This window comes from Notolepis coatsorum (assembly GCF_963971535.1).
Source record: "Notolepis coatsorum genome assembly, chromosome: 4".
Classification (NCBI taxonomy): Eukaryota; Metazoa; Chordata; class Actinopteri; order Aulopiformes; family Paralepididae; genus Notolepis; species Notolepis coatsorum.
The window spans coordinates 71,424,385-71,442,188 of record NC_140168.1 but is presented as its reverse complement, the minus strand read 5'-3'; the positions used below and the strand labels follow the sequence as shown (position 1 = coordinate 71,442,188).

Here is a 17,804-nt window from a genome sequence, read left to right as displayed (position 1 = left end):
ACCGTTGGGCTCACTTAAATTCCCGTCGTTCCAGTTGGATTAAGAGAGGAGTGTTGCAGGGAGAGCAACGTTTGGATTATTCATATAATATGGATATTTAATATTGTTGCCCTGCTGATTGTTCCTGTTCTCTTGGGATCTGTTGGACCTACTGGGATCTTCTGGGATCTCTAGCAAGTTGAGAGTGGGCAGTCTACAGGAGACGCTGCTGGTCTTCTATCCAACAAGCGAGCCAACCACCACCTACAGCCACCTGCAAGCTAACACTTCAGCAAGCCTGTTGACCATTCACCAAACCACCACCTACAGCCACCTGCTAGCTAACCCTTCAGCAAGCCTCCTGACCATTCACCAAACCACCAAGTACAGCCACCTGCAAGCTAACACTTCAGCAAGCCTCCTGACCATTTACCATGCATTAGAAACACCATGCTAACTGATAACTATAACTAGCTAACCAGCCAGACTGTTGTGTTGTTGGTGTGTGGCCCAGGCTTATCTAAATAGAGAGAGTTAGAGATAGATAGATAGATAGATAGATAGATAGATAGATAGATAGATAGATAGATAGATAGATAGATAGATAGATAGATAGATAGATAGATAGAGAGAGAGAGAGAGAGAGAGAGAGAGAGAGAGAGAGAGAGAGAGAGAGAGAGAGAGAGAGAGAGAGAGAGAGAGAGAGAGAGAGAGAGGGCTTACCATGCGGAGTTAAGCTCATTACAGTGAGGCATGCTCTGCCCTGCAGCCTCAGCTGAGCTCCACCAGCCTCCTCAGACCAGACACCAACCTTCCTCCTCTTCCACTACTACTGACACTTGCCCTCCTCCCCGTCCTCCATGGGGTACCTCCACTCTTGTGAGTATGGGGGCTCAGGGGAGTGTGCGTGTGTGTGGTGACAGTGGTGTGTGACTTGGTAACGCTGCACGTGGTACTGTAGCAAAAAGGGATTATAGACATTATGTTTGGACCACATGGCTGTGTGTGTGTGTGTGTGTGTGTGTGTGTGTGTGTGTGTGTGTAGTGTGTGTGTGTGTGTGTGTGTGTGTGTGTGTGTGTGTGTATGCGCGTGTGTGTGTGTGTGTTTGTTTGCGTGTGCGTCCCTCCTCTTGAATTTGTGAATGACTATGATTTGAATCCTTTATTTATTCTCTAAAAGGTACATTGAGGTTTTTCCCTCATTTGCAATGCCGTTCAGAACACATTTGCATAAATAGGACAGAAACACAGATGAAAAGAGAAGAAAAGAGATCAAATTAAAAACAGTTACACACTGAGGTAGGAAGGTTTGTGACCATGTTCTTAAATTATAAACAGTTACACACTGAGGTAGAGAGGATTGTGATCATGTTCTTAAATTGTCCATAGGATAGTGGGGTATTGATTTTGAGAGTTGAAGAACATTCCAGGAAGGTGCATCAAAACAAAAGGCAGACCTACCAAGTTCAGATTTAGAGGAGACATGTGGTAGTCTACACCCTCCTCAGACCCTCAGATGAGACACGTGGTAGTCTACACCCTCCTCAGACCCTCAGATGAGACATGTGGTAGTCTACACCCTCCTCAGACCCTCAGATGAGACACGTGATAGTCTACACCCTCTTCAGACCCTCAGATGAGACACGTGGTAGTCTACACCCTCTTCAGACCCTCAGAGGAGACATGTGGTAGTCTACACCCTCCTCAGACCCTCAGAGGAGACATGTGGTAGTCTACACCCTCATCAGACCCTCAGAGGAGACATGTGGTAGTCTATACCCTCCCCAGACCCTTAGAGGAGACATGTGGTAGTCTACACCCTCAGAGGAGACATGTGGTAGTCTACACCCTCATCAGACCCTCAGAGGAGACATGTGGTAGTTTACACCCTCCTCAGACAATCAGAGGAAACATGTGATAGTCTACACCCTCCCCAGACCGACAGAGGAGACATGTGGTAGTCTACACTCACTCCAGACTGACAGAGGAGGCATGTGGTAGTCTATACTTCATGCTTGAAGAAGACCAGAAGGGTCGAAACGTTGCATCTGCCTTTTTGTCAATTAAACACCTTGGAACTACTAATGAGTTGCGAGCCCCGCTTTGTTTTAGTCTATACCCTCCCCAGACCCTCAGGGGCGACATGTGGTAGTCTACACTCTCCCCAAACCCACAGATGAGACACGTGGTAGTCTACACCCTCCCCAGACCAACAGAGGAGACATGTGATAGTCTACACCCTCCCCAGACCGACAGAGGAGACATGTGGTAGTCTACACTCACTCCAGACTGACAGAGGAGGCATGTGGTAGTCTATACCCTCTCCAGACCAACAGAGGAGGCATGTGGTAGTCTACACCCCCCTCAGACATACAGAGGAGGCATGTGGTAGTCTACACCCTCCCCAGACCGACAGAGGAGACATGTGGTAGTCTACACCCTCCCCAGACTGACAGAGGAGACATGTGGTAGTCTACACTCACTCCAGACTGACAAGAGGAGGCATGTGGTAGTCTATACCCTCCTCAGACCCTCAAAAGAGGCATGTGGTAGTCTACACCCTCCCCAGACCAACAGAGGAGACATATGGTAGTCTACACCCTCCTCAGACTCTCAGAGGAGGCATGTGGTAGTTTACACCCTCCCCAGACCGACAGTAGGGCAGCACAACAACCAGCACAGTGACACAAGTTCTAAGTTAGTGTTGTGTTCATTCATAGTCAAAGACAGTAGAGGTTGAGTAGTTTCTGGTGATATATCACATTTTTGTACATTTTGTAGATGTCTCCAAACAGACAGGTCATGATGTTTCCTGTGAGGAGACCTGGAATAACTCCTTGGACACAGGAGGGACTTGAGGTCAGGAAGCCTAAGATAAATTCCTGGAAAGACAGACTGGACAATCACAGAATTGACCTGCATGTCATCAAGACGTCATCTTATAAAATTGGAAACTAGTCTAGCTTTGACATGCTAATTCATCAGGCCATGTGTTTAGCATCTGACAAGGTTGTAATAATATAATATAAAAAAGGTATTGAAGACAGACAAATACAACAAAATGCAAATTTAAGACTATACTGGCAGGCATATGAATGCATATATACATACATACTGTGACGAGCCTGGTTGTGTTCAGACTCGTCACGGTTCAAAAACAAACAAATTCAAATGTCCACACAAGTGCAATATCAATCAATACGAATATTATTTTATTTACAGGCAGAATAATAGTACAATGGGCAAATAGAATGGTCGTAATACAGTCCGATGGTCAAAACACAAAAACAGGCTCTCGTACAAAAAAGGGATTGTTCGATACTCAGAGTAGTCGTCTGGTCCAGGGTCAGTACACAAGGGGGTTTCTCAGCCAGTTTAGGGTCCAGTACACAATGAACACCTTCTCACCTTCACCTCTCCTCTCACTACAGTACCTCTCCTCTCGCAAAACTCCGTACACAACAATCTCTCTCTCAATACAGTAACTCCAACCTCACCTCCACTCCACTCAACTATCTCTATCCAAGTGTATTTGTAGTGTGTGTCTGGGGTGTGTGGGTGAACTAATGATGCACAGGTGTGTTCTATCAGTACTAATCAGCTACCTAATTGTTTCCACTCCTTCCGTGGCAGTAATATCTCCCGTCCTTCACATATCCATGAGAGGGGGGTTGATATCTGCCACAATACATACATACATACATACATACATGGCCGCCTAGTTATAGTTGAAAGTGGGGGTGCAATTTTTTTTTTTTTTTTTTTTTGTATTTATAATTTACGACCCCCTCCGTGGCCGATTTTTTTTTTTATTTAATGAACCTGTACGTGCAATTTCCTGCAATATAGAGCCTTCAATCTTGACCAATAAAGCTGCTCTTTTCACTATAAAACTCAGTTTATATTGCAGTATGATAGCCAATTACTATAATAATAATAATATATTAATATATATATATACTGTATATACACTGTATATTGATTTTTCGCTCATTCATTTTTATTAAATCAATCTCCTTTCAAATAGGCCAAGTTTTTAATAAGAAAGAGAAAAAAGATATATTTCCATTACCTGTAAATCTTGTGTCTCTTTCTCTCCTTCTCTGCCTCCTCCCTGAGTCTGCAGTGCACAATCATGACATCGATCTCGTTAATACGGCCCTGCTCGTCTGCCATATAGATAGCGTTAACGTTTGCAAATGAAGTCAACGTCATCCAGCTCACAGTGCCTCACACCACATATCTAGATAACGTTAGCTAGCGGCTAGCACTAAAGCTAACGCCAACCAGAGAGGGAAACGTTATTATTATTTATTCGAGGAAACCGTATGACCAGATCGCAATTCGGGACCGTGAAACACTTTTATTGTATTGCGTGGTAGAACCGTAGAAGTTCTACTACCACTCAATAGTAACTTATGTCTAACATAATCCTTTTATTTGAACAACTTACTGGAAAAGCCTGCCTGCCACCAATATTATGACACACTCTGTGGGCTTTGATTTACACTCAGCCTACCCGCTGCAGCCGTGCAGCCAGACTGCAGCGCTGTGTGCTGAAGGTCTACGCGCTGGAGATGGGAGGTACTGGATCAAACCATAATGGGGCAGGGGGGGGGGGGTTCGCAATCTTTGGAAACTTAAAAACTTGTTATTAAGTGTCATTGCGTATTATTAATTTGATTGCAATTACGTAGTTATGGTTAGATTTATATATTGGGGGGGGGGGGGTATATCATATTTTTCATATGATCAAAAAGTGGTGGAGCAAGATCATAAACTTGCTCCCCCAAGTTCAATAGTCCTAGAGCACGTGCATCGTCTGCTCTATTACGTAGGCGTCTATGCATACATACATACATACATACATACATACATACATACATACATACATACATACATACATACATACATACATACATACATACATACATACATACATACATACATACATACATACATACATACCGGTACATACATACATACATACATACATACATACATACATACATACATACATACATACATACATACATACATACATACATACATACATACATACATACACATACATACATACATACATACATACATACATACATACATACATACATACATACATACATACATACATACATACTTTAACATTCAGCCACCAGCATGTAATTTATCCAATCAGGTGCATTCCATGTGGGGAAATGGGAAGTAGGGAGGGGATACATTCACGCAACGTGTAAACAACAATATTAATTTTGGACCTGTGACATAAAAAAAAAATGATAATTATCTTTTTGGGGGGGGGGGGGGAGCAATACCTTTTATTACAAAAAAAGTCAAAATTTTAGAGTTTTCTTTTTATTATCTAGACTCACTTGAAATGTGTCTCCATTCATGACATCAGATGGGTTGCTGTAACCTCAGTAACAGGGGCGGGGCACATGTAACCTCAGTAATGGGCGGGGCACATGTAACCTCAGTAACAGGGGCGGGGCACATGTAACCTCGGTAACAGGGGCGGGGCACATGTAACCTCGGTAACAGGCAGGGCCGGACTGGGGAAATAATTCATACCGGGAGATATAGCGCGAAATATAGCCCCAATCAGGCCACTTTTTAAGCGGGGGGTCTGGGGGCCACTTTTTAAGCGGGGGGTCTGGGGGTCTTTTTTGTTACAAAGACTTAATTTCCTGCATTCTGGTGAATTTTAGTGCATGTGAATCACAAACTAATGAGCCAACAATTGCTTAGTACAATGTACTGTTATGGACCTCAAATAAAACTGTTGTGGCACTAGCAATGCTACTCTCTCCACCTTCAAAAAGAAAAAAGCAAGATAAGGCATACACAACATATTTTTCTATTTACTATTATAATACAGTTAACCACTCTCTCCTGTAAGGGCCTTTCTTTTTCTTTGTTTTATCCCTCTCTCCTCCACCCTTTCTTTTTCTTCCACTGTCCATCTTGACATCAACGTTAATTGACTTTCGCTCTACTGTATCTCTCCCGAGTCCCTCACTACCTGGCTCACTGCCTGGCTGTTATTCTGCATCTGAGTGCCGTCTGCCATTCCATTCGCCGCCACCGCTGTCAATCAGTTGTATCGCCTGGTCCCGCCTCCACCAATCACAAGCGGCAGCACGGCTCCATTGTGTGTGTGTGTGTCCGCGTGAGGGAGAGAGAGTCAGATAGTTCTCCAACTCTGTCGCAGACAGTGAAATCCTGGTTGTTCCCCACCCACCTAGGTTATATAACTATCGCGCCGCGCCGCCGCCACAACTAGAAACAATGGCCTGGCAAAAAAAAAAAAAAAAAAAAAAAAAAAAAAAAAAATTTATATATATATTTTTTTTATATAATTTTTTTTTTTTTTTATCTGTGCAGGCCAGGCCACCGGGAAAACTCCCGGTGCTCCCGATGGCCAGTCCGGGCCTGGTAACAGGGGCACATGGTATTATTCTTTCACACAGGTTCCAAGGCTTGTAGTGGTGACAGACAAGGAGATGGAATCAAACAGCGATTTATAATGTGAATGTACGTGAATGTAATGTGAAGAAGTGCAGTTAATTGTTAGTTTGGGAAATCTCATTGTGGTGGGTCTGTCTGATATTATGGTGGGTGTGTCTGATATTGTGGTGGGTGTGTCTGATATTGTGGTGGGTGTGTCTGATATTATGGTGGGTGTGTCTGATATTATGGTGGGTGTGTCTGATATTGTGGTGGGTGTGTCTGATATTGTGGTGGGTGTGTCTGATATTATGGTGGGTGTGTGGGTGTGTCTGATATTGTGGTGGGTGTGTCTGATATTATGGTGGGTGTGTCTGATATTGTGGTGGGTGTGTCTGATATTATGGTGGGTGTGTCTGATATTGTGGTGGGTGTGTCTGATATTATGGTGGGTGTGTGGGTGTGTCTGATATTATGGTGGGTGTGTGGGTGTGTCTGATATTATGGTGGGTGTGTGGGTGTGTCTGATATTATGGTGGGTGTGTGGGTGTGTCTGATATTATGGTGGGTGTGTGGGTGTGTCTGATATTATGGTGGGTGTGTGGGTGTATCTGATATTATGGTGGGTGTGTCTGATATTGTGGTGGGTGTGTCTGATATTGTGGTGGGTGTGTCTGATATTATGGTGGTTGTGTCTGATATTGTGGTGGGTGTGTCTGATATTATGGTGGTTGTGTCTGATATTATGGTGGGTCTGTCTGATATTATGGTGGGTCTGTCTGATATTATGTTTGCTGACAGTATCTTTATGCCACGTTGAAGTTGTGTTTTCATGTCTTATTCTAATGTACTGTGTGGATGACCTGATGGAGCTGTTATTCCATGTGTCTCTGTGTGTCTGTGTGTCTGTGTTCCAAGTCTTGATTGTGTGTGTGTGTGTGTGTTGGTGTAGGTGTGTTTGTGTGTATCTACTGTAGGTATCTGTGGGTACCTACAGTGTGTGTGCGTGTGTATAGTGTGTATTGTATGTCTGTCCTCGTCTCTCTGCCTCTTTTCTGACTCCTCTCTGTTTCGACTCCTAATTTCGGACTTCTCTCGTTTTTGACTCCTCTCTCTTCTGACTCCTCCTCTGTTCTGACTCCTCCTCTATTCTGACTCCTCCTCTGTTCTGACTCCTCCTCTGTGTTCTGACTCCTCTGTTCTGACTCCTCCTCTATTCTGACTCCTCCTCTGTTCTGACTCCTCCTCTATTCTGACTCCTCTGTTTTGGCTCCTCCTTTATTCTGACTCCTCCTCCTCTATTCTGACTCCTCCTCTGTTCTGACTCCTCCTCTGACTCCTCCTCTCTGTTCTGGCTCCTCCTCTGTTCTGACTCCTCCTCTATTCTGACTCCTCTATTTTGACTCCTCCTCTGTTCTGACTCCTCCTCTGTTCTGACTCTTCTCTTCTCTGTTCTGACTCCTCTTCTGTTCTGACTCCTCCTCTGTTCTGACTCCTCTGTTCTGACTCTTCTCTTCTCTGTTCTGACTCCTCTTCTGTTCTGACTCCTCCTCTGTTCTGACTCCTCCTCTGTTCTGACTCCTCTGTTCTGACTCCTATGTTCTGACTCCTCTGTTTTGACTCCTCCTCTATTCTGACTCCTCCTCTATTCTGACTCATCCTCTGTTCTGACTCCTCCTCTGTTCTGACTCCTCCTCTATTCTGACTCCTCCTCTATTCTGACTCCTCTGTTCTGACTCCTCTGTTCTGACGCCTCCTCTGTTCTGACTCCTCTCTGTTCTGACTCCTCCTCTGTTCTGACTCTTCTCTCCTCTGTTCTGACTCCTCCTCTGTTCTGACTCCTCCTCTGTTCTGACTCTTCTCTCCTCTGTTCTGACTCCTCCTCTGTTCTGACTCCTCCTCTGTTCTGACTCCTCCTCTATTCTGACGCCTCTTCTGTTCTGACTCCTCTCTGTTCTGACTCTTCTCTCCTCTGTTCTGACTCCTCCTCTGTTCTGACTCCTCCTCTGTTCTGACTCCTCCTCTGTTCTGACTCCTCTTCTGTTCTGACTCCTCCTCTATTCTGACGCCTCTTCTGTTCTGACTCTTCTCTCCTCTGTTCTGACTCCTCTGTTCTGACTCCTCTGTTCTGACTCCTCCTCTGTTCTGACTCCTCCTCTATTCTGACGCCTCTTCTGTTCTGACTCCTCTCTGTTCTGACTCTTCTCTCCTCTGCTCTGGCTCCTCTCTGTTCTGGCTCCTCTCTGTTCTGACTCCTCCTCTATTCTGACTCCTCTGTTCTGACTCCTCTGTTCTGGCTTCTCTTCTGTTCTGACTCCTCTTCTATTCTGACTCCTCTTCTGTTCTGACCCTTCTCTCCTCTGTTCTGACTCCTCTGTTCTGACTCCTCTTCTGTTCTGACTCCTCTTCTGTTCTGACTCTTCTCTCCTCTGTTCTGACTCCTCTGTTCTGGCTCCTCTCTGTTCTGACTCCTCTTCTGTTCTGACTCCTCTTCTGTTCTGACTCTTCTCTCCTCTGTTCTGACTCCTCTTCTGTTCTGACTCCTCTGTTCTGACTCCTCTGTTCTGACTCTTCTCTCCTCTGTTCTGACTCCTCCTCTGTTCTGACTCCTCTGTTCTGACTCCTCTGTTCTGACTCTTCTCTCCTCTGTTCTGACTCCTCCTCTGTTCTGACTCCTCTGTTCTGACTCCTCTGTTCTGACTCTTCTCTCCTCTGTTCTGACTCCTCCTCTCTGTTCTGACTCCTCTTCTGTTCTGACGCTTCTCTCCTCTGTTCTGACTCCTCCTCTCTGTTCTGACTCCTCTTCTGTTCTGACTCTTCTCTCCTCTGTTCTGACTCCTCCTCTCTGTTCTGACTCCTCTTCTGTTCTGACTCTTCTCTCCTCTGTTCTGGCTCCTCCTCTCTAGGAGACATGGATTGGTGGGACCATACTTCTTGGCATGGCGAGAACACGCCCATGTCTATGGTATGACCAATGGGAGTGCAGTAGTTCTCCTAACCTCCCCCCCCCATCTTCAGTTCTAACTTCCCTTCATCTTTGTGTTTGTTGTTGTTATTGCCCCCCCCCCCCATCCCCACCGACCTCCCTATAGGCGACAGTCAAAGGGGAAAAAGGAAAACAGCCAATGAGCAGACAACGTTTTTTCTTGACGCCTCAGTGGCCCTATCAGAGAGGCTAAAGCGTCTGGTAGGCGGGTTCGGGGGCGGTTCAGAGGAGGATGCTGAGTGGTTGGAGCCGCAGGTTAAAGACTCCGGCGTGGATACCTGCAGTAGCACCACGCTGAACGAAGAGCAGGCTAGTGACAAGGTACTGAGGAGGAAGGGGATACTGGTGGTAGTGAGGAGGAAGATACTGGCCTTCTCCCTTCTCTTCTCATCTCTTCTCCATTTCTCTCCTTTTATCGTCTCTTCTCTTCTATCCTCTTCTATCCTCTTCTCTGCTGTTCTCTTCCTCTCTCTTCTCTTCCCTCTTTCCTTCTCTCTCCTCTTCTTCTCCCCTCTTCTCCTCTTCTTTTCTCTGCTCTTCTCTCCTCTTCTCATCTATTCTTCTCTTCTTTTATCTGCTCTGCCCTTCTCTTCTTTGCTCTTCTCTCCTCTTCTCTATTCACTTCTCCACTTCTCCTCTCTTCTCTTCTCTTATCTCATCTTCTCTGCTCTTCTCTTCTTTGGTCTTATCTTCTCTTCCCTTCTCTTCTCTCCTCTTCTTCTCTCCTATTTTCTTCTTCCCTTCTCTTATTGCCTCTTCCCTCATCTTCTCTGCTCTTCTCTCCTCTTCTCTTCCCTTCACTCCTCTTCCCCTCTCTTCTCTTCTCCCTCTTCTCTTCTTCTTGTCTTCTCTCCTCTCCTCTTCTTCTCGCCCCCTCTCCTCTTCTCTTCTCTCTTCTCCTATTCTCTGCCCTTCTCTTCTCTCCTCTGCTCTCATCTTCTTATAGTTTCTCTTATCGCCTCTTCGCTGCTCTTCTCTCCTTTTCTCTTCCTCCCTCTTCTCTTCTCGCCTCTTCTTCCTCCCTCTTCTCTTCTCGCCTCTTCTTCCCCCCTCTTATCTGATCTTCTCTTCTCTCCTCTCCCATTCTCTGCCCTCCTCTTCTTCTCTGCTCTTTTCCCCTCTTCTCTTCCTCCCTCTTCTCTTCTTCTCTTCTCCCCTCTTATCTGATCTTCTCTCCCCTCCCCTTTTCTGCTCTCCTCTTATCTCCCTTCTTCTCTTCTTCTCCTCTCTTCTCTGTTCCTCTCTTCTTTTCTCTTCTCTCCTCTTCTCTTCTCTCATTCTCTCATCTCCCTTATCTTCTCTTTTCTCCTTTATCTTCTCTTCTCTTCTCTTCTTATCTGCTCTTCTCCCCTCTTCTCTTCTCTTCTTTTTTATTCTCTGATCTTTTCTTCTTTGCTCTTCTCTCCTTGTATCTCCTCTTCTCTGCTCTTCTCTCCTAATCTCTGCTCTCCTCTTCTCTTCTCTTCTTCTCTATTCACTTCTCTTCTCTCCTCTTCTCTGCTATTCTCTCATCTTCTGTTATTCTCTTCTCTCCTTTTCTCTGTTCTCTTCTTGTCTTCTCTTTTCTCTTTTTCTTTGTCTGTTGGATTACCTCAGATAATGATAATTCTGAAGAGGTTATTGTGTCGTCACTCTTCCCTCCTGCTTGCTTTGCTGTTTGGTGTTTCTGGTACTACTGGTTTCTGAGGAATTGAGACGAGGAATGATGAAATCACAGTTCACGCGGTAGCCAGGGAACCTACCGCTGCATGTGGCCTAGCAACCCCGGCCTATCACCTTCTCACAGGGGCGGGACCAAATGTCCGGAGTCACTCCATGTCACTGGTCCCTATGTCTGTCTGTCACTAAATGACACCTGCCTCTCACAACCTCTATGTTTTCTCCTCTTCTCTCTTCTGTTGTCATTCTTTTTTTCTTGTCACATCACTTCTCTCTCTCTCTCTCTCTCTCTCTCTCTCTCTCTCTCTCTCCCTCTCTCTCTCTCTCTTCTCTAAGTCACAGAGGTGTATAAACCTGGGGTTAGTTTGGTTCTGACTCACTGAGCAAGTTGTGTTTTTTCCTTTTTCCCTTTTTTACTGCCAACTCTGGTACGGTTCTCCTGCCACTAAACACTTCCCAGCATGCACCTCTCTGGTCCAGCCTCTCTCTGTGTCCCCACTCCTCTGCCTGTTCTGACAAACAAATATATACTTTAGTATATTTTCTGAAAGTATACTTTATATACTTTAGTATACTTTTTATGTATTCAGAAAGTATACTATGGTTGTGTTAAATTTAAATAACTTATTTTGTATTTGTGTGTTAAAGGTTGTATTTAAGATGTACTTGAATTTATTGAAATTATACGGGCCTCATAGCAGCATGGGGGAGGGGGAGGGGAGGTACAGGTATGGGCAGGGTAACAGTAGAAGACATAAATATAGGCAATACAATTATAGTAAAGATAACCATTTGCAGTGTGAACAATACAATTAACTCTGAATATAAGAATATGAGCAGAAAGTAAACAGTGTAATCTAAGGTGCAGATGAGGTCTTCCAGAGCATCAGGGGGTACATTGATCAGGGCTATGCGCTCACTTTGCCCTATAGTCTAATAGGTGAAGCAAGACACTAAGGCAGCATGAAATATAATGATGGTTATTTATTCATAACCCTAGTTATATGATTGCGTGAAAGAGGCTAGGAAGGAAGATTGTAGAGCACACACCTGCTGATCACCTGGTCAGTGATTGGTGCATTGAGTAAAATTATTTCAGTGTGCGCCAGTTGACGCAAGGAGTCGTACAATAGACCTGTTCGCTGTATATAAACATACTGTGTTCAAGCCAATCAGCAATACCAACTGTGTCACGTGACTAAGTTGCCCCCTACCTGCGCGAGTTGCTGCGCTAAAGAAGTATGACAGAGCTCTATAGAGAAACCTTGACACTCTCCTGACTAAAAGTTGTTTCAAACTAAAACGGCTGGATGTCATTTAGCCAAATCAGCATGGCTGTATGCTGAATCTTTCACCTTTTACATATCTAGCTTTGGCATGGATTGGTTGTTTAGATCGCTAGCATGGCTAACAAATGCAAATATATTGTAGTCTGCCCCGTTGTTCTGACCAGGATTACATTCCTTTTGCCCCCTGATGCGCTCGCACACTGAGTCTGACGTGGACAGTGAACAGGTCTATAGGCAAAGCAAGACACCACGCCAGCAATCATATAAGTAGAGTTAAGTAACCATTGTTACCTTTTATTATCAAAATACTACACTTTTAATACGTTTACTTGTAAAATATAATTCGTTTTTAAACTTGCATCATATTAATAACTATCATACTAGTTAAAAATGTGCTTTGAGTCAATACATTAAAGCACATAAGAAGTACCACAAATACATTATAAGTAGAAATATACTTTCAGTATGGCAAAATATACTAATGACTTGGGATCTGACTGTTTTATATTCCTTCATGCTTTCAACACCTCTTCCCCCTCTTTCTGGCACCTGTCCTTCAAACTCTTTATTTATAAAGTAGCAGTTTGTGCAAATGTGAGACATAGACTTAGTTTGTTATCGTATGCGTTCTGTCTCGTAAATATCTTTGAATCAAAGAGTTGTACTGTGTCGTATGCTCTTCTCTTCACAAACAGGACCCAACCTGATAAGGTGTAAAACTACTGAAACAAACAAATAAACAAACAATCATTAGAACATACCACTGGGTGAAATTATTGATGAACTATGAGTGAGGTGTACATTACTGTACCTCTCTGGGCTGGTGTAAACTGAGAGTGAGGTGTACATTACCTTTATGGGCTGGTATGAACTATGAGTGAGGTGTACATTACCTTTCTGGGCTGGTATAAACTGAGAGTGAGGTGTATATTACCTTTCTGGGCTGGTATGAACTATGAGTGAGGTGTACAGTACCTTTCTGGGCTGGTATAAACTGTGAGTGAGGTGTACATTACCTTTCTGAGCTGGTATGAACTATGAGTGAGGTGTACATTACCTTTATGGGCTGGTATAAACTGTGAGTGAGGTGTACATTACCTTTATGGGCTGGTATAAACTGCGAGTGAGGTGTACATTACCTTTCTGGGCTGGTATAAACTGCGAGTGAGGTGTACATTACCTTTATGGGCTGGTATAAACTGTGAGTGAGGTGTACATTACCTTTCTGGGCTGGTATAAACTGTGAGTGAGGTGTACATTACCTTTCTGGGCTGGTATAAACTGTGAGTGAGGTGTACATTACCTTTCTGGGCTGGTATAAACTGTGAGTGAGGTGTACATTACCTTTATGGGCTGGTATAAACTGCGAGTGAGGTGTACATTACCTTTATGGGCTGGTATAAACTGTGAGTGAGGTGTACATTACCTTTCTGAGCTGGTATGAACTATGAGTGAGGTGTACATTACCTTTCTGGGCTGGTATGAACTATGAGTGAGGTGTACATTACCTCTCTGGGCTGGTATGAACTATGAGTGAGGTGTACATTACCTTTCTGGGCTGGTATGAACTATGAGTGAGGTGTACATTACCTTTCTGGGCTGGTATGAACTATGAGTGAGGTGTACATTACCTCTCTGGGATGGGCACCTACTGTATGTGAAGAGAAGAGTCCCACTTTCTTCTGTCTCCACCTCCTTCTCTCTCTACCCCTCTCTCTCTCTCTCTCTCTCTCTCTACACCTCTCTTATCCCCTATATGTCCATTTGTCCTCTCTGAAGTAGAGCTGGGTTTAGTCCATCACCTTCAATTCAATCAACAGATGGGTTTTTCTGCAACATCACAAAAGAGATGTGTGCAAGCTAAGGTGGACATTAGACAACCAGGAGACAAACAGCTAAGGCGGACATTAGATAACCAGGAGACAGACAGCTAAGGCGGACATTAGATAACCAGGAGACAGACAGCTAAGGCGGACATTAGACACCCAGGAGACAAACAGCTAAAGTGGACATTAGACAACCAGGAGACAGACAGCTAATGCGGACATTAGACAACCAAGTAAAAAGATTTGCTCTCACTAATTACAAACCTGAATTAGCTGCTTCTGTTTATTGTCTGCTGGCACCTTTAAATATTGTTGAGCAAGAAACTATCTATGGAACAATCTATGGAATACTTTCTCCAAAATTCTAATATTGAAAATATTTGAGCAGCAGAGGTTTTCCTCTTGAGGAATTATTGAAAATAAATGTGCTATCAAGTAGCAAATCAATTGACCTTTCCCATTTACACTTTGAATTAATCGAATGGAAAGTGAACAGACTCTAACCCATGCTCTGGCATGTTGTTCTGTCCATATTATGGGATGTTATTATTGTTGTTACTGTGAAGAGACCTTTGTGTATTTATCACCCTGACCTACACAGCACCCGGTAACCTGGCAACCGTCCAAAGATGGGGAGCGTCTGATTGGTCGGATCCTTCTCAACAAGAGAATGAAGGACGGGACTGTTCCCGCGGATACAGGGGCACTGCTGGGGCTCAAGGTATGCTAACGTTATATACCACACCATAGATAATGTACGCTAACGTATACCACACCATAGATAATGTACGCTAACGTTATATGGGACATTCCAGAATTGGAGGACATTTTCAGTCCCACCCATGAAATTCCAAACAATCCATGCACAAAATACTAAAACATGCACTTGTTATGTAAATTGTACTTGTCCTGAGACTAAATGTAAATATGGTTGTGGAAAAAGTGGTTCCAAAATATTATTTAAAATACCAAATAGCTCTTGAACACCCCCTAAAATGGCACTTTTCTCTTGTCCCACCTTCTTGATGACCAACTTGCATGTCCAATATAACATTTAAATATATGTTTTAAATATACTTTTTTGGTATTAGATTGTTGATATATGTCTCTTGTAATTATAAAAACAATTTGTTTATTCATCAACATATTTTAAATAATAGTAATTATGCACTGAAGTTGTGTCCCACAACATGTGTGCAACCCTGTTACCGAAACCTATTTCACCTGATAGAGGGGAAAAAATAAAAACAGTGAGTCACATGACACAGGAAATGACATCATCAAGCCATCTGCTAACAAAATGGCTAGACCAAAGGTAAGTCCTCTCTTCTACTTTTTATATTTTTCTAATCTTTTCAGCCTTGATTGACTGTGTCACTCTAGCCAACACAACCCTGTTACTCATATTATCACAATAAGACACATTTATTTCAAATGTATCTTTCTTTATTCATATAACTATGTTTAACCTCGACATTGACAGTAACTTACATTCCTCAGCTAGCATCTTTTCCTGAAGTAAAAGCTAACATTAGCATTGATTTGCAACCCTGTTACTTGCAACCCTGTTACTATAATTAGAGTAACAGGGTTGCAGTACAGTAACAGGGTTGCATCTCCTTCAGTTCAGCAGTATGTCTTTACAGAAGTAGAACATGAACATGTGTAATTACACACATTTCTTTGTAATTATTAGATGTCTTGTTCCATCTGTAACTAACTGTACTTACGTGTACTAATAACAACTATGTTATTAGTGCCTAATAGTAGTGAATGCAGACTTAATGTAAGGTGTTACCCAAATCATTATTTTATCAAAGGTTAATAGACATTTTGTTTGAAATGTAATTGATTTCTACAGAGTTCTTCCACACCATTGAGCACTGCTGAAAATCAGAGGCGCTACCGTGCCAGGCGTGATGCTGATGAACAGAGGAGACAGCAGTACTTAGAAAAAGAGAAAGATAAGTGGAGAAAAGATGTAGAAACAGGGAAGAAGAAAAGGCTAAAAGACTGCAGTATGAGAGAGCAGCGTGCCCAATGTAAAAAATGGAAGGCTCATAAGAGGAGTGATGCCAGGAAAAGTGTACTTGAAGGATTGAACACCCCTCCAGTCAGCCCTGATGCCCCAGTCAGTCCAGACGTTCCAGTCAGGCCAGAATACCAGCTCTCAAACTGGGACTTCAAGGTAATTTAATTTAAAAAGATATCATTAAATCTTTTACAAAACATTGTAAAGTGCTTTGGATAAAAGTGCTATACAGTAAATGCACCATTTACCATTTAATTTACTTGATATATGTACTCAGTAATTATTAGGCCCATCTAATCCTGGTAATTACTTTGTTTGGTGCAAAACTACAATTGGGAAAAAGTCCATGCAAGTGAAATGATTATGTGACAATGCATTTATGTTTATATCTTTCTTTTAGGCAACGTGATGCTGGGAGAAGAACATTGAGGGCTACCAAAGCAAAGTTAAACAGGGAGTTCCAGAAAGTACAGGATACGTTGAGGAAAGCTGAACAGAGGGCAGCAAAATACAGAAAGCGACTCCAATGTTTGAAAAAGAACAATCCATCTCCAAGATCCAAAGTCAACAAGTTGATTCGACACATCTCGGTCACAACCCTAAGGAGAACCCTGTTGTTCCACACAGCTGTAGCTGAGGAAGTACGTGACTTGGAGAGCCTGACACAAGCCATCATGTGTGACACCACAAGCAAGCAATGTATGTATGGGGAATGTGAGAACTGCAGCAACAATACCTATACACTCACAAGCCACTACAGAGCCACCGATCTGTCTCCTACCTTCAGTGGGCCACTGTGGACAAAGAGCACAAAAATTATCCTGGAGCAGCCTCAAAGGTCACTTTGAAAAAAGAATTTGAATACTCCCAAGAAGAGCTGGTGGAAACGTTTCAGATTTTGCTCCAGAAGTTCAGGCGCCATCTCTACAACATCAGGCAGCAATATGCTTTCTCACGGGCCCTGAAGCTGGACCTCCCTGCAAATGAATGTGCAGTCCATATCGACTTCTCAGAGAACTACAGCTGCAAGTACAGCACTGAAGTACAGGCTGTCCATTTTGGTGCATCACACCAACAGGCCACTTTGCACACTGGGGTTTACTATGTGGGGGAGGCATCTGCCCCTACCTCCTTCTGCACTGTATCAGCATCCAGACTGAAGGGACCACCTGCCATATGGCAACACCTGCAGCCCATCCTGAGGGAAATCAGAGAGAAACTCCCAGATGTGAAAACCATCCATTTTCTTAGCGACGGACCCTGCACACAGTACAAGCAGCGTGGCAATTTTTACCTGTTTTGTACTGAAATCTTCAAAAGGGGGTTTACAAGACGATCATGGAACTACTTTGAAGCCAGCCATGGAAAAGGTGTCCGAGATGGTGTGGGTGGCACATTGCAGAGGAGGGCCGACAGGCTTGTCGCCCAAGGAGTTGATATCCCTACGGCACTGTCCCTGTACCATTGTACCAAGCTCAGAGTAAGGAACAATCAAAAGTGAAATTGTTTTACATTCAGGAGCAAGCTGTGGATAATGCAGTGAAAGAAATGCCAGCTGACCTTCCAGCCGTACCGTCCACTATGAG

The 17,804-nt window shown here is 43.6% G+C and overlaps 1 protein-coding gene across 1 annotated transcript in view; it reads left to right on the top strand.

The window, feature by feature from the left end:
* The window catches only part of rims2b (regulating synaptic membrane exocytosis 2b), a gene marked incomplete at both ends in the record, with an annotated part of 270,766 nt that overhangs the window by 94,223 nt on the left and 158,739 nt on the right, over positions 1-17,804 (top strand). Inside the window, 2 exon segments of the mRNA XM_084311974.1 lie at positions 9,333-9,391; positions 14,791-14,907. Coding sequence (XP_084168100.1) covers positions 9,333-9,391; positions 14,791-14,907 — 176 coding nt within the window.